General features: G+C 42.3%; 1 protein-coding gene across 3 annotated transcripts; it reads left to right on the forward strand.

Annotated features, from left to right (window-relative positions):
• Nucleotides 1-2,595: 2,595 nt before the first annotated feature.
• trmt1 (tRNA methyltransferase 1) lies at nucleotides 2,596-21,434 on the forward strand. Of its 3 annotated transcripts, XM_085276060.1 has the most exons (17): nucleotides 2,596-2,774; nucleotides 2,901-2,957; nucleotides 3,682-4,047; nucleotides 7,494-7,683; nucleotides 9,960-10,147; nucleotides 10,373-10,488; nucleotides 11,167-11,279; nucleotides 13,302-13,450; nucleotides 13,720-13,803; nucleotides 14,107-14,176; nucleotides 17,139-17,273; nucleotides 17,461-17,546; nucleotides 18,664-18,772; nucleotides 18,958-19,034; nucleotides 19,145-19,264; nucleotides 20,327-20,441; nucleotides 21,165-21,434. In XM_085276060.1, exons 3-17 carry the CDS (start codon nucleotides 3,695-3,697, stop codon nucleotides 21,237-21,239), a joined length of 1,980 nt encoding a protein of 659 aa, XP_085132186.1. In that variant the 5' UTR covers nucleotides 2,596-2,774; nucleotides 2,901-2,957; nucleotides 3,682-3,694; the 3' UTR covers nucleotides 21,240-21,434. The 3 variants fall into 3 exon arrangements, with proteins under 3 accessions (XP_085132186.1, XP_085132184.1, XP_085132185.1); XM_085276058.1 differs by lacking the exon at nucleotides 2,901-2,957; XM_085276059.1 differs by lacking the exon at nucleotides 2,596-2,774 and having other exon boundaries at nucleotides 2,786-2,957.
• The last annotated feature ends 309 nt before the right edge of the window (nucleotides 21,435-21,743 follow it).

Raw genomic sequence — 21,743 nt, forward strand, 5'->3', positions numbered from 1 at the left:
CTGGAGCTCTGTTTCAGGAATAAAATGGTAACCATTGCTGTACTTATTTTATTTTAATTTCAGGTTGTTGGGTCCCCCGCCCCCCCAAATTGCTTACATTAAAACACAGCGTGAGATCTGTGCCAAAAGCGCACATGCCCTCTCTGCATGTCAGCTAAAGGACAATCTCAGGATTGAGTTTGACAGTGTGCTCATTTAGACTGATGTAACAGGGAAATAAAGGAAATGTTCTTCTACCACACAATATTAAAATAATACAGGTTAACCCAAAATACAAGCTGAATCTAATCTGAGAAACAAGAACCAATTTTACTGTATATAAATAAATACGATTGTGGGAATTGTATCAGATATTTATATATGGCATAGATGTTGCCCGAGGCAGTGTTTATGCAAAGTTTCATCAAGATTGGGCACTTGTCTAGGATGCAATAGTGAACACACAAACATACATATACTACAATCATCATTATCATAATTATTTATATTATTTATATTATCTTCATTATCATCATTATTAGTAGTAGTATTAGTAGGATTGTTGTACAATGTATTACAATGCAAAATGTGCAATACTGTAATAATTCAGTTCAGCTATTTTATTGTTAGCACACGCAGAAGACTTGTTAATGTAAAAAAAATATAGTGAGAGAAACTGTACTTAAACCAGTAATGGCTTTAGCAGTTGTTACAGTACTCATATAGCTACAAGCTACAACTGTGGTTTCCCTTCACCAGTGTATGAATGTGAGAGTGAATGAATAGTGGTATTGTAAAGCACTTCGAGGGGTCCCGAAAAGCGCTATATAAATGCAATCCATTATTATTATTATTATCATATAGAATGCTGTAGTGTACATTTCCATACATCTTATGCTTCAGTAGAGCTGTAGGTGTAGCAGAGCACCTTGTTGAAACCTGAAAAAAACATGCAAGTATTTTATCAAAATAATCTTGGCCTCAATGCAGGCTCGTAGTAAGACTCATAAAAGTTGCAATCAGCTGATTTTGAAGGCATTTTCTGTGGCACACATTCAACAACGTGTGGAAGCATTCCTCTGAGATTTTGGTCCATATTTGACATGACAGCATCACACAGTTGCTGCAGATTTGATAGCTGCACATTCATCATGTCAGCCTCCCATTCCACCAATCCTGAAAGTTGTCTACTGGATTGGGATCTGGTGACTGTGGACACTACTTGAGTACAGTGACGGATCTGAAGGATGGATCCATGCAAAGATGCCTCACACCAGACAGCATTTTTCCAATCTTCGCTTATCTCATTTTTTTGAGCCCCTGTCAACTGTAACCTCAGTTTCCTGTTCTTAGCTGACAGCAGTACAGTCTGCTGCTGCTGTAGTGCAGCTTCTTCAAGGTTTGACATGTTGTGCATTCAGAGATGCTCTTCTGCATACCTTGGTTTTAACAAGTGGTTATTTCATTGCTGTTGCCTTCAGCTTGAAGCAGTCTGGCAATTCTCCTTTGACCTCTGACATCAACAAGGCATTTTCACCCAGAGAACTGGGGCTCACTAGATATTTTGGACATCAAACGTGAGCAGGCTATCTTGACCATATCTACCGGTGTGAATGCACTGAGCTGATGTCATGGGATTGACTGATTCAAAAACTGAATTTACAAGTAGATGAAGAGGTGTAGCTGATAAAGTGTCCAGTGAGTTTATGAATCACAATGTTTTCAGCATGTTTTATGCTTTTAAATAATGAGTACAAAGTGATAGGATTTCTGCAGTGGCAATAAAAGATAATCGAATAAAGGACAAGCATCTGAAATAGGACATAACTGTCTAGGAAGTCGGGCTTATTGTAGGGGAGATCATGCTTGCTAGGAACTGCTGGGTTCTAATGTTCGCCACATTATCTGAATAAAAATGTCGTTTTTATCTACTGGGATATTAACAGACCCGCGTTTGCTGTGTGGTAATTAGATTGCCACAGAAGGACAAAACAGAGACAGTGACACAGTGACCCTCTTCTGGACTGCACTGCTGATATTGTGCAAAAAGCCCTTGTAGTTGGTGCGGCTACAGCTTTCCAGCATTGTTCTCTATAATAAAAATAAGACAGGAAATACATACTCACAGTACCCTGGGTGTGACAGCATTGTCATCTGCAAGAAAATGGCAAGAGCAGCACAAACGCAAGCTTTTAATTGTCTCATCATTGTCACGCAATAACGACCTACATTTCATTAACCGCTCCTGTACAACGCGTACAGCCGCACGGCACTGACCCGAGCTGACCTTATTCTCTCTAAGGCAGTTTTTATCTCCTCACATCATAGGTCTGAGTTAATCCATAGGCTATGTTTAGCCTTTTCATCAGAATGCATCACTAACTTCGGGCACGGTGAGATTAAATTAGATTAATCATGATGTGTTTTCCAGTTTCCTCGCATGTTCACTGCGGGGGAAAGTAGGCCAGTTTGCGCAGCGGCAGAGCGATAGACCCTCTCTCTCATGTGTCCTCACGTTACACAGTTTCCCTTACATTACATGGCTGTAGGCGGAGGTTAGGGGAGGGGGCGGGGAGCAAGCCTTTTTAGCGCTCTATTTTCTGCCCGCGCGGGCCTCCGTAGAGTCGCTCGCTTCAAACATGGCAGCTTCCATGTGTTAATGTGAGAGCGAACCGCAAGCGGTGTGTAACAGAGAGTAGACAGCTAGCACAGGGGTGCCCGTTGCTTTGGAAACAAAATAATAAAACTTCTGAGAAAACAGGAGAGCCAGTGTCCACGCAGAGGAGGTGACACGGGTAAAAGCACTTAACCTTTGCTTATTTAGCCTAGCTAGTCAACATGCTAATTAGTTTGCGGCGATAATGTATGTTGTATGCAGAAACGTTACCGTAGTAACATCCGTTTCTGCTCCGTTTCAACAGAGCAGAGATTTACTCACTGTTATTTTATTGAACGACTGAACTGTAGAAGCTACAAAGGTGAGTTAAAAGTACATTTTAGAGGATATTTCATATTCAAGTGCTGAAGGAGTCTTAATCCATCAGTGACTGGGCGAACCTGTACTCTGCAGCAGCTGTGTAAGCCATTTAAAAAGTTAAAACTTCTTTGGGGACTCAAAGGATACCATTAACGTTTTGATGAGCACGATAAACTAGTGTGCTAAAATGCATATGAATGTGTTCATTCACACTCCAGTGAAAGGAAAGGCTCGGGTATGTGGCTTTTTGTCACATCACAAATGAAATATGAGTTTCCAAGTTCGGTCAGAAAACCTATTTACCGTTTAAAGCTTTTCTAAGAACACTAAGAAAATTGCACCTCTCACTTTCATTTATTTTTATTAATCAAAAAAGTGATTAACAGCTGCTTAGCTGCTCATTCAAAGAAATCAGCTAGAGATCATCTGGTTAATGGTTAATGGCAGAACACCCATTGATTCTTCAAAAGCATGAACTCCAGACGAGTCAAGCTCTACTGATGTGGTATTGTCATGGTTGTAGTGTGTGCTGTCTCACACAAAATAACCCATATTTTTTGAGATCTGATGACTGCCAAGGCTGTAGTGTACCATTAAGAATTGCATGTAACGGCTCTTTATTGAAGGTGTGCGTGATTCAAGTCTGTGTTGAGGAAACTGTGAGGTTGTTCTTTTTTTAAGCCAACATATTACTTAAGACATTTTAAATGTGTGTTTCCTTGCAGCCATTGTGGCTTTATGCTGGTGCGGACAGCCCGGCTGTTCCCCTTCATCATCTCCCATCACCTGCATCCCTCTCGCACGCATTCAGCCGGACACGGATTTCGGTGGAGTGCAGCTGCTGCTAGCAGGGGAGTGAGATTCATGGAAACTGAAGTTCCTGCCTCTAACCCTCCAGCTGCATCTGCTGAATCTTCAGCAGATGGCACGGGCCAGTCCGCCACTATCTCTACAGGTGACCAGGAGAAGATGCCTTCTGTGGGACTGTTACCAGGAGAGACAGTGGTTAAAGAGGGAAAGGCAGCCATCTTGTTCCCCAGTGCCAATGAGGTGTTTTATAACCCAGTGCAGGAGTTCAACAGAGATTTAACGTGAGTATGAACTTCGCCTTTATTGCCACTTGCAAAGTATCCACAACTGTCTCCATGTTAAAAGAAAAACTGATGGAACAGTAACAGTCAAAGTGTGATTTAGATAAAATAAGGTGTCTAAATCCAGGTTTTTCCAGGCTCATTGAGATGTGATATAAGCATGTTTTGACTATGTCATTGACACTTTATGAAACATATTAAAGAGAGACAAGGCCCTACTTGTTGGGTCTATATGTCAGAGAGTTGGACAAGCTAAACTCTGTAGGTATGTAATTAAGACTGATTTTTGTAGCTCTGATTAAATCTAATAATAATAATAATAATTGATTGGATTTATATAGAGCTTTTCAAGGCACCCAAAGCGCTTTACAATGCCACTATTCATTCACTCTCGCATTCACACACTGGTGGAAGTAAGCTACAGTTGTAGTCACAGCTGCCCTGGGGCAGCCTGACAGAAGGGAGCCTGCCATATCGCGCCATCGGCCCCTCTCACCAACACCAGTAGGCGGTAGGGTAAAGTGTCTTGACACAACGACCAGGACACAGAGCCCGGGGATCAAACCGGCAACCTTCTGGTTACAGATGCGCTTCCCAACCCCCTGAGCTGCGGTCGCCCCTAGAATGCAGCTCTGTACCCACTCCTGTAACCTGTGCGGTAGCCTTAAGTATACCCTCCTAATAGAGCTGGGCGATATATCGAGTTTTTAAAAAATATCGATATATTTTTATACGAGATATAAGATCTGACAATATCCTTTATATCGATATAGTCTATGTTACGTTATAATTATACTTGTGGAGCCGCAAGTTTGCCTCTCTTTCGTCCACTTCCGTCTCTACGCAACGTTACTCGGCCTCGCCTCTCTTTCACTGAACACAACTCCCCCTCCTCCCCCATCGCTTCACCTGCAGGAAGCGACAAGATGGACACGGCAAATCTCCGTTAACGAGTTACTGCGCATCGCCCCGTGCGTGGGGCTGGACGGCGTCAATGTGTTAGCTAGCTAACCACGCTAACGAGCTAACCACGCTAACGCCATGCAGCCCAGAGGTGCTGCACGGACTAAAATCCTTTCATTTTCTCAAAAGTTGACAGCGCGCCTTATGTATGAATTCTGGTTGTGCTTGATGGCCGCGAACCGATTTTATGTGGAACACGGCGCTCAGCAATCTGTCAAAAAATGTTTTAGTACGACTTTGGTAAGCTACGGAGCTGCACCGCTTGATGGATTGTCGGAGCATTACGGCTGAGCCTCGCGGAGTGATACGTACTGTGCTTCAACGTAATATTACCCTACTGTGTATAAGGACCATAAATGGCACCTGTTAAGAGACGTGGTTGCGAAGCGGATTTCAAACTCCAGGCTGTCAGTCACGCAGTACAAGTAGGGAACAGAGCAGCTGTGAAATCTGTCTTTGTTACTATGCTCAGCGTCTTTTAGTTTACATTTTGACTGCACAATTGTGAGCTTTTTGTTATGCACAAAAACAACATTGTTTTCTTTTATTTATGGAGCATTATTATTTAATAAATGCTCATAATTTATTTTTGAGTAAATTTTATGTACATCTGCTCTATGTTAATAAAAGTGCCTGTGTGACATCTGGGACACAGCTTTGACTAAGAACTCTCTTCTTGTTCTTACTTTATGGCTTTAAAAAAATATATCGAGATATATCTTATATCGCCATCCAGCTAAAAAATATCGAGATATGAATTTTGGGTCATATCGCCCAGCCCTACCTCCTAACATTAACACTAAAGTGACTCAGTGAACTGTGACATGTGCGTTTAGTAGGAATATGTGGTGTAAATAGAGCGTCTTGTTTAGCACAAGGATATTACTTCTGTAAAACAAATTACAGCAGGTGGTAATTGTGTCTAGCATGCCCATTATACTAATAAAATAGTACGTATTCCCCAAACATATGCACTGTGAACATATGCAGTTTCTTTATTTTCATGGCTCAGATGATCCATGCATTGACTCTGTCCTGAAGTCTCACTTCTTCCTGTGTTTCTGTTATAGTAACTCGTGTTTAATTAATTATCCAGAGCAACACAGACACAAACCAGTATATAATCCCAAGTGCAAAAAGTTGGGACCCTGTGTAAAATGTAAATAAAAACACATTGCAGTGCATAAACTGAGACATTTTATTAAATTATTTGCTCATTTTGAATTTTATGGCAATTGCACGTCTTAAACGTTGGGCTGTGGGGAATAAAGGCTGGAAAAGTAAGTGATACTATAAAGGATCACTCGGACAAACATTTTTCAACTAATTAGGTTATTTGGCAACAGGTCAGTAACATGAAGGAGAATCAAAAAAGCATCTTAGAGAGACAGTTTGTCAGAAATAAAGTTGGCCACAGGTTCACCAATCTGAGAAAAATCAAAATCCAAAAATTCTGTAAAATTACAGAAATCTCTGTGCGGACTGGACAAGGCCATAAATCATTACTGGATGCCCTCAGGCAGCACTGCATTAGAAACAGGCATGTTTTGTTTTAGGGGCCAAAGCCCATTTAAAATGGACTGAGCCAAAGTGGAAAACTGTTCATAATGTGCAATTCTGTTTGGGAAAACGTGAACACTGCATCATTTAACATGGTAGTAGAAGAGTCCCGGTGGTGAAGTGGCCTGCCTCGGGGCAGGATTTCACTTTCATCAGACGGTGACGTCCCTGTGGCTTCATCCATCCTTTATGTACAGTAATAATCTGCTTTTCCTGTCATTTCATTAACAAAAGTGTGTTAATTAATAGAAAAAAGTCACAAAAACCCCTGAAATGCTGGTGACTTTCCCTGGTCAGGGAGAAGATTGTTAGAAATCGCTTCTACAGTGGCCTCAAAAGTATTTGCATTGTTAAACAATCAACAAACTTCCTGAGCTTTGTTGACCTTTCTTTTTTACAGGATGAATTTTTAAGAACTTGCCATTAAAACAAAAAACAAACAAAAAACGAACCATAACATATATTTTTTACTACTGGCCACATAGTGGCACAATCGAGACCTGCTCTTTGTTCTCAAGAAACCATCTAGATTCATTAAATGTGTCTTTTTGCAAGGTAGTTTTGAGAGACGAACACTTCAGAGCAACACTCAAGACTGAAAACCTAAAACCTTCAGCAGGACACGGCTGCTCTCTTTACAAAGAAAACTCATCACTCAGTTGCTGTTTGACAACCTTGTTTGAGCATCTTTGGAAAGATCGAGCCACAACTACAAGAAACTACAGAGCAGGATTTGTGATTTTTTTTTTTCTCTCTCTAATTTTCTTATTGGTCTTTCATCTGTGTGGACACATCTCCCGTGTCACAGGAGATGTGTCTGAAGGAGAGAGAAAGTCCTGAGAGTTACTGCTCTGCCTGGACCCCGTTCTCATTTTTCTCTCACGTGTGTGTTTATAAGTAAACATTCCCTTTCTTCTTTCCAGATGTGCTGTGATCACAGAGTTTGCGAGAGAGCTGCTGGCTCAGCGAGGGGTGAAGGTGGTGGTGCCAGGCGAACAGGAGAGGGTGGTGGTCTCTCTGTCAGAGGAGACAAACGAGGCCGAGGCACAGACGGAGGAGAAAAACGGATCAGAGGAGCCAGCTGTAACGGCAGCTGCGGGGGAGAGATGTGAGGTATGTAAGAGTGATTTATTTATGTATTTTTTAGTGCAGTGGCACACCAACAGGCTTTTATTGCTATGTATGAATACAAATGCAGGATTTTAATGGTACATGTATCCAGCTTCTAGTTTAGAAGGTTTTGTTCATGCGTACGATCCAGAACCTGATTTATTCACGTGTGGAAGTTAAATTAAATACCATCTGAAGACTTTAGGATGATAATGAACATGAACAAGGCAGAACAAGTGGTGTACTTGTATTTCTATGTGAATGGTTCTGTATCTAAAAGCCAGGTATTATTACTGCCCAGAGGGACCTCCCATGCTAAAATCATATGCACTGGTTCCAGTGGAAAATCCTTCGATAGAGGCCAATTTCACACTTTGGGGGCCACAAGTGGTCGAGAGGCAATTGGATCATTTTCAAGAAACTTCAAAACATGTTATGAAGTTGATATAATCTCATTAGTGTCATTAGACTGAAGGTTTTTGTCTTTGTTTTGTTAATTAGAACAGTTGCTGGTGATCCCAGCTTTCCCTGAATACAGCTCTCACATTTTTTTAATTAGTTTCAGTTTCACTTTGAGTTGATTAATTCTCAATAAGGAAGGAAAAACATGAGAGCAGCGACCAGCTTCAAAATGAAAATGTTTTTTTGGCTACGTTCACACTGCAGGCGAAAGCACATCAAATCCGATTTTTTTTTGACCCTATGCGACCCATATCCGATCATGGTATGACAGTGTGAACAGCACAAATCCGATATTTTCAAATCCGATCTGGGTCACTTTCGTATGTGGTACTGAATCCGATACATATCCGATGTTTTAGAAAGCGACTGCTGTTTGAACGGTCAGGTCGCATTAAATCCGTCTTTTACGTCACTGACACAAGACAGACGCCAATTATCAGCGCCAGAGAAGCGCCAGAGAAGCGCCAGAGAAGCGCCAGAGAAGACATCGCGAACGCTTCTCTGGCCATCCAGTGTAGATGTCAGTGAAACTGTTGGGAAGACGATGTTGGAGAAACGTGAACATTTTATTTGTACTGTATAATCTGCAGATTCTGACAGAAATCTGCAACTATCCTTTGAAGCACCGCTCCTCTCTAAAACAGCAATAAGGATCATTATTAGGTTATTTACATTATTATGTAAATAACAAAATAACTTAAAGCAAAAATTGGGAAATGTAAAGTCCGAACTCTTTATATTAAGGGCCATCAGTCAAACAATACTGTTTGCTCTGGGTCTAAACAGAGTGCGTTGTGTGTGAAGTCTTCTTTTGCGCATGCGGGCCGCTTTGAGCGTTCACACTAGAGCGCGTTTGCTGTCGCATTTTATTTGTAGTGTGAACACGCAGACAAAAAAATCAGATTTGATCAAAAAATCGGAATTGAGCATTAAGACCTGCAGTGTGAACGTAGCCTTTGAGGGAATATGTACACAGAGGGAGCAACGTTTTCACATTTTCTGTTCCAGCAGTTGTGAATTGACCTGAGAAAAATAAAGAGTTGTTCCATATAAGTAAACATAAAATCCTCCTCAGCACTGTTTCTGTGTCTTCCAGTCAGTCTTTGCATTCTTTTGCAGAGTCGATGATCAATCATGAGCTCAGTGAAGAATGTTGTTGTTAAAGAGTTGGATTCTTTTTTTATTGTTATTATCGAGTTATTGGAGACCAAAATGAAGCGAAATGAGAGTAAATCTAGTTGTAACTGTAAACTTGCTCTCTTGTGGGAAAATCTTACTCAAGGTTTAGGAGTGCTTATGGGAATTTTTGAGCATTCTTGTAGAAGTGTATTGTGAGGTGAGACACAGATATTGGATGAGAAGCCCTGGCTAACAGTCTCCACTCTAATTCATCCCGAAGGTGTTCTGTCGAGTTGAGGTCAGGATTCTGTGAAAGCCAGTCAAGTTGTTCCAAACCAAACTCGCTCATCCGTGTCTTTATGGACTTTGCTTTGTGCACTGATGTGCAGTCATGCTGGAACAGGAAGGGGCCATCCCCAAACTGTTCCCACAAATTTGCTTGTTTTTATACACCTGTGGCCTTGGAAGTGATAGGAACACCTGAATTATATCAGAGACTACTACACCATATATTTGGAAGATGTGGTGTATATTCAAAAACGTAAAGCAACTCTTTGATTAAAGAGCTCGTAATTTTTGGCCGGCAATGTGTAATTTTCGTTTTCAGGACTTGTTTCTGTTGCTGCCAAGAGGCCAAAGAGTGCATGTGTGTGTCTTTGTGGAACGTTAAGTGTGTTTCCCCAAACCTTTTGTGTCAGCGTGGTCTGCGAGTCCTGGAGGGCCTAGCAGCATCTGGTTTGCGCTCGGTGCGTTTTGCTCTGGAGGTCCCAGGCCTGCAGAGCGTCACTGCCAACGACTTCTCTGCTAAGGCGGCGGCTCTGATCGCCAGGAATGCCCAGTACAACGGAGTGAGCCACCTGCTCCAGGCCAGCTGCAGAGATGCCAGGTATGACTAGTCAGCATGTTCTGCTGCTTTACTTCCCACTTTTATCAGCTCCACTGTTCAGTACCATCTTCTTTCCCCCCCATTACTTCTTGTTTCATTGTTCTTCACTTTTGATCTTTGACCTCCTGTTCACATTTCTCATGAGCATCTTTTTTTGTTGCTTTTATCCAAATTTACCATTTAAGATAAATAAATAAAAATTTCTCTCTCGGGTTTTAAACACAGCATGCTGATGTATGACATGCGAGCGAAGAAGGATCGCTATGACGTCATTGATCTGGATCCCTACGGTAGCCCGGCCTCTTTCCTGGATGCTGCCGTTCAGTCTGTCAGTGAAGGAGGTGGGTAGTTCACCGTAGCAGCTCCTCTAGGTTTCATCACTTTCAGGGATGTGGAAAGTTTCAGATCACTGTTGTAACTGCAAATATTCAACTAGTGCAGAGGCTGCTGACACATGCATGTATGCAGTCTTTTAAAAAGCCAACAGCATGGTGCATGTGTGTGATAGACTAAATGTTAACTGGCTGAAAGTTTCAATTAAATGTGATTTTTATAGCAACAAATCACAACAACAGCCACCTCTAGGTGCTTCATATTCTAAAGTAAAGATCGTACACTAAGGAGCTCGGTAAAGTGCTCCTTGCCAGCTTAATGGCCTGTTGTATGTAGCCCAATAATGGAGGTAGAAGCTGACACCACACGGAGCTGTTTTCAACACTGCGTTGCATCTGAAGTGAATTCAGATTACTTTTCAAAATTCACCATAAAATCAGTTTGGCAGCTGCTCAGAAGTGGGCGAGAGATTGTTAGTGAAATAATTCTTGTTTGGTTTGATCCACTTTAAGTGTCAAAATCACTTTGTTTGTCACAAAGCAGAGAATAGTGTGTGTGTGTGTGTGTGTGTGTGTGTGTGTCTTTTTGTGTATATGTATGATGTCTAATCTACACGGTTAAGCTGCCACTGCAGGTTTATAAATTTCAGTCTTTTAGATTTCTCGTCTTCTCCCCCCCCCCCTCAGGTCTTTTATGTATAACCTGTACAGACATGGCGGTGATGGCAGGAAACAGTGGAGAGACTTGCTACAGCAAATACGGTTCAGTCTCCATCAAAGCCAAATATTGTCATGAAATGGTGAGGGCACAGAGTATACACACAAACAAACACTCTCCACACTCTGGCTCACTCTCAGAAATGTGAAAATGACACATTGCAGTACATGCACAGTCATGTTTGCATTAGTGTGTAAGCATGCAGAATGTATCTGAGTGAGACGGTGACGCTGTAAGTAATCGTACGTTCAATTTAGCCAAGTGAGTTTTCGTGACGTCAAAAACAAATGATATTTTATTCTTGTTGCGATTGTCTGAGGTTATAATCCTTCAGTGTGCACACTTTGGGAAAAGAAATAGCAGAGCAATGATTGGCTACCTCTCCAGAAGTTCCTCTTCTTGTGGATCATCTCCAGCTCCTCCATTTTGGACCGCAGATGGTGACTCTACTTTCTGTTCAACCTGAAGGCATCAAGCCTGCACTTGCTTCAGGTACAGTGTAAGTTGGACCTCCGGCTAGTAACGGATCACCGGGACAGCCGTCACCAGCTGCAGTCCAAGATGTTGGAGTCAGTTTCGGGATGAGAGACTCAGAATTGACTGTTTTATTACATGTAATTAGAAAACTCCCTGAAAAGCCTTCAGTTGATCCAAAATGATGCAGCGAGAGTACTGACAGGGACTAGAAAGGAAGAACATATTTCTCCTGTTTTGGCTTCTCTTCACTGGCTCCCTGTTAAATCCAGGACATAAAAGATCTTTAATAATCATCCCCCATCTTATCTTAAAAACCTCAGAGTACTGTATCACCCCAGTAGATAACTTCACTCTCAGACTGCAGGCTTACTTGTGGCTCCCTTTCCTGTTAAGATTTGGGAGACAAACACTCTCTACCTTTAAGATTAGGCTTAAAACTTTCCTTTTTGATAAGGGATAAAGTTAGGGTTGGATCAGGTGACCCCGAATCCTCCCTTATATATGCAGCAATAGGCCTTGGCTGCTCGGTGCTTCCCCTGATCCACTGGGTGTTTCTTCTAAACTCATTATGTGTTTAATTATTAGTAATTGATTAATCTTTGGATCACGTTCACAGTATGCCTTTGTCTCGTCTCCCTCCCCTCATCCCAACGGGTCACAGCAGATGGCCCCGCCCCTCCCTGAGCCTGGTTCTGCTGGAGGTTTCTTCCTGTTAAAAGGGAGTTTTTCTTTCCCACCATCACTAAGTGCTTTCTCATGTTTTGTCAGATTTGTGAGTTTTCTCTGTATTATTGCAGGGTCTTTACCTTTATAATATAAGGAGACTGTTGTTGTGATTTGGCACTATATAAATAAAAATGAATTGGATTGAAATGAAATATTAGTAAAATAACAAAATATATGCAAAAAATACAGAAAAAAGTAAAAGACATAAAATATATACCACACAATTCTACATGTTTGAAAAGCAGAAGGATAAATTTTACACTTATTTGATGAGTGAAAGTCACGACTGTTACCTGCCTGTAGGGAAACATGAGACAGGAAGACTGTAGGTGGCTTTTTAAAATAAGGGTGAAGGGCTTATCGAGTCATCTAAGTCAAACATGCAGCTGTCTCAGTGGGATCCAGATGGATAACAATAAATTACACAGTATGCTTGGGCAACCATCCAAAGAGTCATCGTGTAGACAACGCCGTTCTCGTTGAATATTTTCTTTGGCAGAAATACAAGAAAAGAGCAACTGGTGAATGTGTTTGCACCACAGCCAGAACATGTGTGGTGTTCTCATAAAGGTCTTTCTTCTTTTTCCCACCTTCTCATGTGCTATCATGATCTGATTTCATGCTGCATATAGCACAAGTAGTTTTCCACACAGTAGTGGAATTCACACAATCTCTAGCTGTGAGTGGCAGTAATGGAACATAAATGCAAGGATCATTAAAAAAAACTCATAAATTCTATTTGATTTGATGAAAAAGAAACCCCTCTGCAGCCGAATAAAACTTCTTATCCAACATAATTTCCTCACATCCCTGTAAACAGATCCGAGATGTTTTCCAGATTTTCACAGCAAGAGAAAAAAAAAGTGCTGAATACGTGCCTCTCTCCATCTTTGAACTCCAGGCTCTGCGTATCATCCTGCACAGTTTGGACCAGAGGGCAGGAGTGTACCAGCGATACATCCAGCCCCTGCTGTCCGTCAGCGTCGACTTTTACATTCGAGTCTTCGTCCGCGTCTTCACAGGACAGGCTACAGTCAAAAACTCAGCCAGGTGCTCGCTCACACACACGCACACACTGTCTGCTAACAAAGGCTGATCTATCCTGTGTGATGAAAGATGAATGATCCTGAAACTGGGTCACTGCAGGAACAAATGCACAAAGTAACAGCAGCAGGGGGATTTGTGAGGGTAAAAGTAAAGTGCTAATAGAATAATAGAAATCTGGGTACGTGACACTAAAAGATGATATTATGACTGATGTGCTCAGTATTGAAACACAAAATGACACTGCAGTTGAGTCCCGTCTCTCTTTGTTGCAGTAAGCAGGCGCTGGTGTACAACTGTGTCGGCTGCGGGGCTTTCCACTTGCAGAGAATGGGCAGGAGAACAAGCAACGGAAAACAGTGAGACACTAAACACTCTGCTGCTGCTTCTAATGAGGTTCTGTGTGTGATGGTTCAGTCGAGGTGTGCTCATCAGTGAACTGGCGGCTTGAAATAAAGTCCTCAGTTTATGGTGTTTCTGTTTCTTTTTGGATGTAAAAATCTTAGGTTGAACTCAATCAAAAGGTTGACTTCAAGGAGCCATGGATGGATACGTTTGGCTAAATGCTTTACTATTAAATGTGAGGTTTGCTGTTCAGAGAACCCCTCTGTGTTACTTGATGATCACTGCGTGCGGTAAAGTCGATGTCTGTTTGATTTCAGCATGAAGTATTCTGCTGCCACCGGGCCACCGGTTGGACCAGAATGTGAGCACTGCGGACAGAGACATCAGGTGATGCACAAACACGTCACGTCAGTGTGCTAGCATTCGCTCTGGGTTACAGTTTTTGTTTTGGTGGTTATGGCAGAAATGTCCCACTTCTCAAGCATATGATCACTGATACATTCACAGTACTTGGCTGGGCCTCCTCCTTACCACATATTACTGTATGGAGGCGATCAGCTTTTGGCCCTGCTGAGGTGTTACTGAAGCCCAGGTTGCTTTGACAGCTGCCTTCAGCTTGTCGGGTGGATCTTCCTCTTGAAAATACTTCACAGATTCTGTGTGGGGTTTACGCTAATCGAGCACAGTAATAACATGGTTGGCAAACCATTTGGTACTAGTTTTGGCACTGTGGGGAGGTGCTAAGTGCTGCTGGGAAGTGAAATTAGCATTTCTATAAAATGTCTTAGCAGATGGAATAATGAAGTACTCTAAAATCGCCTTCATTGACTTTGCAGCACAAGTTATCAGACTGTGGAAACTGTGGATTCAATTGAAAAACATCAGAATGTCGAGTGTAGTGCTGGTTCATGCAGGACTAACACCAATCACATCAGCTGATCTTATGTTTGTAATACAGAGCACAGTTTTGAAGCTGTTTTGTCCTACCTAGAGTTTGTGGGCATCTGTAGGTTGCCTAGCAACCCAACTCCACCTGTTGTGCTGTGTCCAGTCAAATCAGTGTGGTTGTGTTGTCATTTACAGGGAGTGCAGAATTATTAGGCAAGTTGTATTTTTGAGGAATAATTTTATTATTGAACAACAACCATGTTCTCAATGAACCCAAAAAACTCATTAATATCAAAGCTGAATGTTTTTGGAAGTAATTTTTAGTTTGTTTTTAGTTTTAGCTATTTTAGGGGGATATCTGTGTGTGCAGGTGACTATTACTGTGCATAATAATTAGGCAACTTAACAAAAAACAAATATATACCCATTTCAATTATTTATTTTTACCAGTGAAACCAATATAACATCTCCACATTCACAAATATACATTTCTGACATTCAAAAACAAAACAAAAACAAATCAGCGACCAATATAGCCACCTTTCTTTGCAAGGACACTCAAAAGCCTGCCATCCATGGATTCTGTCAGTGTTTTGATCTGTTCACCATCAACATTGCGTGCAGCAGCAACCACAGCCTCCCAGACACTGTTCAGAGAGGTGTACTGTTTTCCCTCCTTGTAAATCTCACATTTGATGATGGACCACAGGTTCTCAATGGGGTTCAGATCAGGTGAACAAGGAGGCCATGTCATTAGTTTTTCTTCTTTTATACCCTTTCTTGCCAGCCACGCTGTGGAGTACTTGGACGCGTGTGATGGAGCATTGTCCTGCATGGAAATCATGTTTTTCTTGAAGGATGCAGACTTCTTCCTGTACCACTGCTTGAAGAAGGTGTCTTCCAGAAACTGGCAGTAGGACTGGGAGTTGAGCTTGACTCCATCCTCAACCCGAAAAGGCCCCACAAGCTCATCTTTGATGATACCAGCCCAAACCAGTACTCCACCTCCACCTTGCTGGCGTCTGAGTCGGACTGGAGCTCTCTGCCCTTTACCAATCCAGCCACGGGCCCATCCATCTGGCCCATCAAGACTCACTCTCATTTCATCAGTCCATAAAACCTTAGAAAAACCAGTCTTGAGATATTTCTTGGCCCAGTCTTGACGTTTCAGCTTGTGTGTCTTGTTCAGTGGTGGTCGTCTTTCAGCCTTTCTTACCTTGGCCATATCTCTGAGTATTGCACACCTTGTGCTTTTGGGCACTCCAGTGATGTTGCAGCTCTGAAATATGGCCAAACTGGTGGCAAGTGGCATCTTGGCAGCTGCACGCTTGACTTTTCTCAGTTCATGAGCAGTTATTTTGCGCCTTGGTTTTTCCACACGCTTCTTGCGACCCTGTTGACTATTTTGAATGAAACGCTTGATTGTTCGATGATCACGCTTCAGAAGCTTTGCAATTTTCAGACTGCTGCATCCCTCTGCAAGATATCTCACTATTTTTGACTTTTCTGAGCCTGTCAAGTCCTTCTTTTGACCCATTTTGCCAAAGGAAAGGACGTTGCCTAATAATTATGCACACCTGATATAGGGTGTTGATGTCATTAGACCACACCCCTTCTCATTACAGAGATGCACATCACACTAATATGCTTAATTGGTAGTAGGCTTTCGAGCCTATACAGCTTGGAGTAAGACAACATGCATGGAGAGGATGATGTGGACAAAATACTCATTTGCCTAATAATTCTCTACTCCCTGTATGGCTGCTCTGTTCTCTCACCTGGCTTTCCATATGACCGGTCCCAGAGCAGCGCCAAGTGGCCACATAAATGACTGCTGATGGAACAAAACAGTCTGACTGTAGAGGTTCTGACTGAAATGTGATTCTATTGTATTTGGGAACAAATGTAAAGGTAGCTGACTTTTTTTTCTCCATTAAAGTTTTTTTAAAATGACTTTAAAGTCAAGGGTGCAGTGGCCCACTTAAAACCAGAAAAATCCCACAGGGACCTCCCAAAGTTTTCACTCTAATCAAAATACAAGAGAGAAAGATGGATTCATTGAAATTTTCATTCAAGAAACATAAACGACTCTGGCTGTTGGCTATTAATTGCTAATGCTACCCAGTCACATGCAAACAGGGCATCAACTTCAATATAATAGCAGTGAATTTAGGTTGGAGTAATGAGTAATATCACAAACTAACCACCTGCTATTACCAGCTTTAATTCACTTTTTTATTGAAATAAATAAATTTATATAAATGTATTACTGTACATAGATGTAAGTTCAAGCTGACTGCCTGCATTACCCTTGCAACTCACCAGGGGTCCCCAGCACATACTTTGGGAATCACTGACTTAAATGGTTTATATGTCCATAAACTGGCCTGCTTGTTTCTGGTTGTTACTGTGTGGGCATGCATAAAACTCCATTTGAAGCCTCTACCTCTCCTCTTTGCAGCTGGGCGGTCCGATCTGGGCAGAGTCCATCCACAACCTGGAGTTCGTCCAGAAGGTTTTGTCTGCCGTGTTGGGGAACCCTTGCAGGTTTGGGACATCTAAACGCATTGAGGGCGTGCTGAGCATGGTGACTGAGGTACTCATTCCCTTTCTTATATATGCTCTCACTGCTGGAACAGGTGCTATTTAATGGGATTGTCCCGTGGGTGTGGTTGGTGGCGTTAGCCGGCTTTTTGTTGTGTGAGATAGACTGTGATCACGTTTCAGTCGTAGTTTCCTGTCAGACTGAAGCTTCATTGCCTGTGACGTGCTCTGTGTTACAGGAGTTGGAGGATGTGCCGCTTTATTACACCGTGGACAATCTGAGCAGCACGATGCACTGCAATACTCCATCCCTGCTCCAGTTTAGGTACACACACACACACACACACACACACACACACACACACACACACACACACACACACACACACACACACAGTTTGCATCAACTGATGGTCTGTATGCATTTCTTAAAGACTTACAACTCATGCTTTCTTAAATTTAGTTGTAGGTCGTAAGCTGCGACCGCACAGGAAGTGATTCACTCGATGCATGTCACTTTGAAGCAGTTGGCAGCGGTTATTTCACCCGCAGTCATTTTTGATCGTGGAGTGTTGTTCACGCGCTCTCTGATTGCCACTTCGCTTCGCTGGTTGATACAGCTTTACTGTGAAAGAACTCTTTGCAAATGTGTAATTGTGTAACTACACACAGACACTGTTAGACACTACTGTCTTTAAAAAAAAGTTTTTATTTGATTAGAGAATTGTCAGTGACAGCAAAATGTATTCTTTAGAAAGGTGTCACACACCCAGAAAGGTTACAAAGCACTGTGTAACACACACACACACACACACACACACACACACACACACACACACTTTGCTGATAGAAGGAAGTCAGCAGTAACTTGAAAGAGCATCTCTTTCCACACGACATGTCAAACCTTGATATTGAAATCTGACACACGGCTTTGACTGAGGCATACCACCTGTTGTTGCAATCTTTTGTTTGCAAGGGTCAGCCAATCAGAAGAAACAATCCTGAAAGGGGAGAGGGGAAGGCAAGGGAGCTGAAATGGCTTCTTTCAGACAGACGATGAACTCGGCTGCTGCACCAAAGCCCTGGATCAAATTAATAAGAATATTTTGATTATTTTAAACTGTCAAGTATACAAAGCTCCAGTATAATCCTTAAATAAAAAATATGGAGTTGGAAATGAGCATAGCTGCCCCCGCTTTAAAGCTCTCATCCATTTATATCTAACACGGAGTCTGTGGCATCTTCTACCTTGTTGTTTAGGTTATTCTCCTGCTGTGCATGTGTGAATGTCCACATTTGTTTGTTTTCAGTGATTCCAGGAGGAAAAAAAATATCTTACCCGTGGCTTTCCGTTTGTCTGTTTGTAGGGAAAACCTTCCTCCTCTCACATTTCTCACAAACTGAATCATCAGAGCATCCTTCCTCTATCTCACTCTTTTCAGGTCTGCTCTCCTCCATGCTGGCCACAGGGTCTCCCTCTCTCACGCCTGTAAAAACGCCATCAAAACAGACGCCCCTCCTGCAGCCATCTGGGACATCATGCGATGCTGGGTAAACTTTACAGGAGAAAAAGAAAAGCTATTTTTTGTAATCCTGAACACAGCCACACGCTGTTGTTGCTTAAACATTTCCATGTCCTGCTGGAAATGTCGACACTAAATAAAAAGTGAACATGCTTATTCAGAATCGTGTAACACATTTAAAGTCACACATGCATGTTTGATGATCTGCTGCAGGAGAAAATCAACCCTGTAAAGAGGGAGAAATTATCTCCGACCAGCCCCGCATTCAAGATCCTCTCCACTGAGCCCAGGTGAGCCACTTTGAGCCATCAGGAGCACATTTACCGCTTTAAAAGATTCCACTGTCTCTGAAAAATGCACAGCCCTAACCTGCAGATCTGTAATGTTTGTGTGTTTGTAGCTTTGAGGCCTGTTTCACTGTAAGGGAGGATGCCAACCCTCAGTCCCGTAAGCGCCACCTGACCCGGTTCCAGGAGAATCCTCAGGCCTTCTGGGGACCCAAAGCTCGCGCCAAAGCTGGGTAACCATAACAACAAGTTTGTTCGTTTTTTTAATAGTCCAGAGGTCACAAGTGTCACATGCTGATGTTTCCAAAGCAGCTAAAATGTGTGTCAGTTGAATCAAGAAGTACGGTGGCCTTGAGTGGTCAAACACACTGCAACTTCAGAAAAAACTGCAAAGACGCACAAAACACAACAGAAATACGAGGGCAAACCCAGAACTAAGGTCTCCAAAGCAGTGGTGACGTAGAGAAACTGTTCATACGGCTGTTTGCCACACTGTTGTGATCGGTGCTTCCTCCACTCCCGAACAAGCATGCGCAGCTTCGCTGGGACGCTCCATCTTGGCTTGGCAGCCCTATGAAAATGGAGCTCTCGCTGAACGCTACCGCCAAGTGCGTGCAGGGGGTATTGTTGGTTGACTTTCTGCCACAATAAATGCTGACAGGTACTGTAAAACACTGAAAAAAACTCAGAAGGGCAATTCAGAACCAGAGAAGAGGAATGCTGAGCAAGGGCGTAAGCATTCTCCACGACAACGCGCGACCGCACATCGCTCGTCAAATTGTCACTCTCCTGCAAAACTTTGGTTGGAACTTCATCACCCACCCATCCTACAATCCGGACTAGGCACCCAGTGACTCCCACCTGTTCCTAAAGTTGAAAGAATATTTGTCCAGAAGGTGATTGTGTGGCGCCAGCAAGCGGGTATGACATGGGCATTGTAAAACTGCCACAGCATCTGCAAAAATGCAGCGAGTGAAATGGTGATTATGTAGAAAAATAAATAATTCTTCAACCTTTAAAATGATGTAAATATTTCTAAAACGATAGGTGACCTTACTTTTGAGATTGCCCTCGTAGGAAAAAACCCCAAACCTTAAATACCCTGAATTAGTTTAGTTACTTAAAGTAGTCCTGAGTTTTTCTTTGGAGAGAAAAAAAAGCTGTGTCCATGTTCTTCCAGTGTTCTTTGTTTCTTGCACATGTTGCTCCTTCTATCATCTCCACTTATTTTTTTTTTTTATTCTCTTTTCTCTGGTTTCCTGTTAATCTTTCTCCTCATTTGTTCTCTCCTTCAGTGGTGGAATCTCTGCTGACCTGCAAGACAAGAGGAAAAAGTTCCAGAACAAGAGAAAGAACCAGATCACAGACTCTTCTCAGCTCAAGACCTTCCCCTGCAAGAAGTTCAAACAGGTCAGATTTACTAAACACAACCTAAATACACTTTTTTTTTTTTTTTTTACATTAAAAACTCTTAAATAGTGCTTTTACCTGCATCCCACTCAACTGAAGGTGAAAATGGTGACTAGCTGGTGAACATAGCATAACATTTTGGTAATGACTTGGTGGAGACCAAAATGATGCTGTTCTTGTGGCTGCTGGGCATTTAAAGCTAAGAGGCCATCTGTGCAAAAGGCTGCCCACCCCAGGCATGGTTCTGCTCAGAGGGGTTTTCTCACAAACTAGGAGTACGTGAAAAGGGTTTCTGCCTGTTTAACATTTAGAACTATGTTTGTGCACAGCACAGTAAAATGAGAGGAAGAGCAGAAAGCATCGTTACTGTTGCAGCAGCTGACGGAGTCGCTGCAGGTGAGGATCGCTTCAGCACGTCGGGTTCTTTATCATACTGTTGGCACACTCAAGTCCCTCTGAATTAAAGGCAGGCAATTACCTAAATACTAATTAGTCCCGTAAAGTCTCGATGTCCTGGGCGGAAAATGAAACGGCAGACTCGTGCTGACGAATTAGTCTTCTCCATAGGTTGCTTTGGCAGGTCGCCACACACTGCTGGTTTCCTGCCAGAGAAGCTGCGCGCTGCCTCGGCAGCCACAGCCAAAACATACTGCTGGCTGTTCAGACGTTACTACATCAGAATCCAACAGCTTTCATGAGTATTTCTTTATTTTTGTCTTTCAGGGAACATGTACCCACGGAGACGAGTGCTGCTACTTCCATGACTCGGAGCAGACAAATGAACAGAAAACAGAGTGATGACTCTATATTTTTCCTTTATTTTAAAATAATCTTATTTCTGGAATTTGAATGGATGTTTGAATGTTGCGCAGCAGACTGTTTTGGCTTTTAAAAGTTACTGTACATAACATTTCCATGATTTAGTTCTATACCAGAGGGTTTTTTCTTTTTGACTGTCAGCCTGTGTTCACACCAATAAAGTCATTGCTGTGAGACTGTTTTTGATATTCATAAATAACATCAGGTGGACGATTATAATCTGACACACCTTTGTCACTCAAAAGGTCAAATCGTTATGAAAAGCACCTCTTTGTATAGTTTTCTTTACGTTTCCACTACAAAAACAGTTGCTTGTATAGCACCTCAGCAGCCATTTAGCTTCTCACACTAAAAAAACACCAAAAAACCCTTTTTGATCATCCGAGGCTTCACATCGCTGCGTGGTTGAAGACACGCTGGAGACAGCAGGCACAGATGACTGTCACTGGAAAAGGTCTGCAGCAGCAACAGAACAACATCTGT

This window comes from Mchenga conophoros, linkage group LG6, assembly GCF_057382185.1.
Source record: "Mchenga conophoros isolate Kocher_MC1m ecotype Shallow Benthic linkage group LG6, M_conophoros_male_GT1.1, whole genome shotgun sequence".
Lineage (NCBI taxonomy): Eukaryota > Metazoa > Chordata > Actinopteri > Cichliformes > Cichlidae > Mchenga > Mchenga conophoros.

Excerpts from the sequence above, each read along its gene's own strand:
- trmt1 (XM_085276060.1), top strand. The coding sequence starts at position 3,695 with ATGCTGGTGCGGACAGCCCGGCTGTTCCCCTTCATCATCTCCCATCAC. Across the intron at positions 10,489-11,166 it reads TCAGTCTGTCAGTGAAGGAG|GTCTTTTATGTATAACCTGT; the intron begins GTGGGTAGTTCA and ends CCCCCCCCTCAG. Across the intron at positions 17,274-17,460 it reads TGCTGAGCATGGTGACTGAG|GAGTTGGAGGATGTGCCGCT; the intron begins GTACTCATTCCC and ends TCTGTGTTACAG.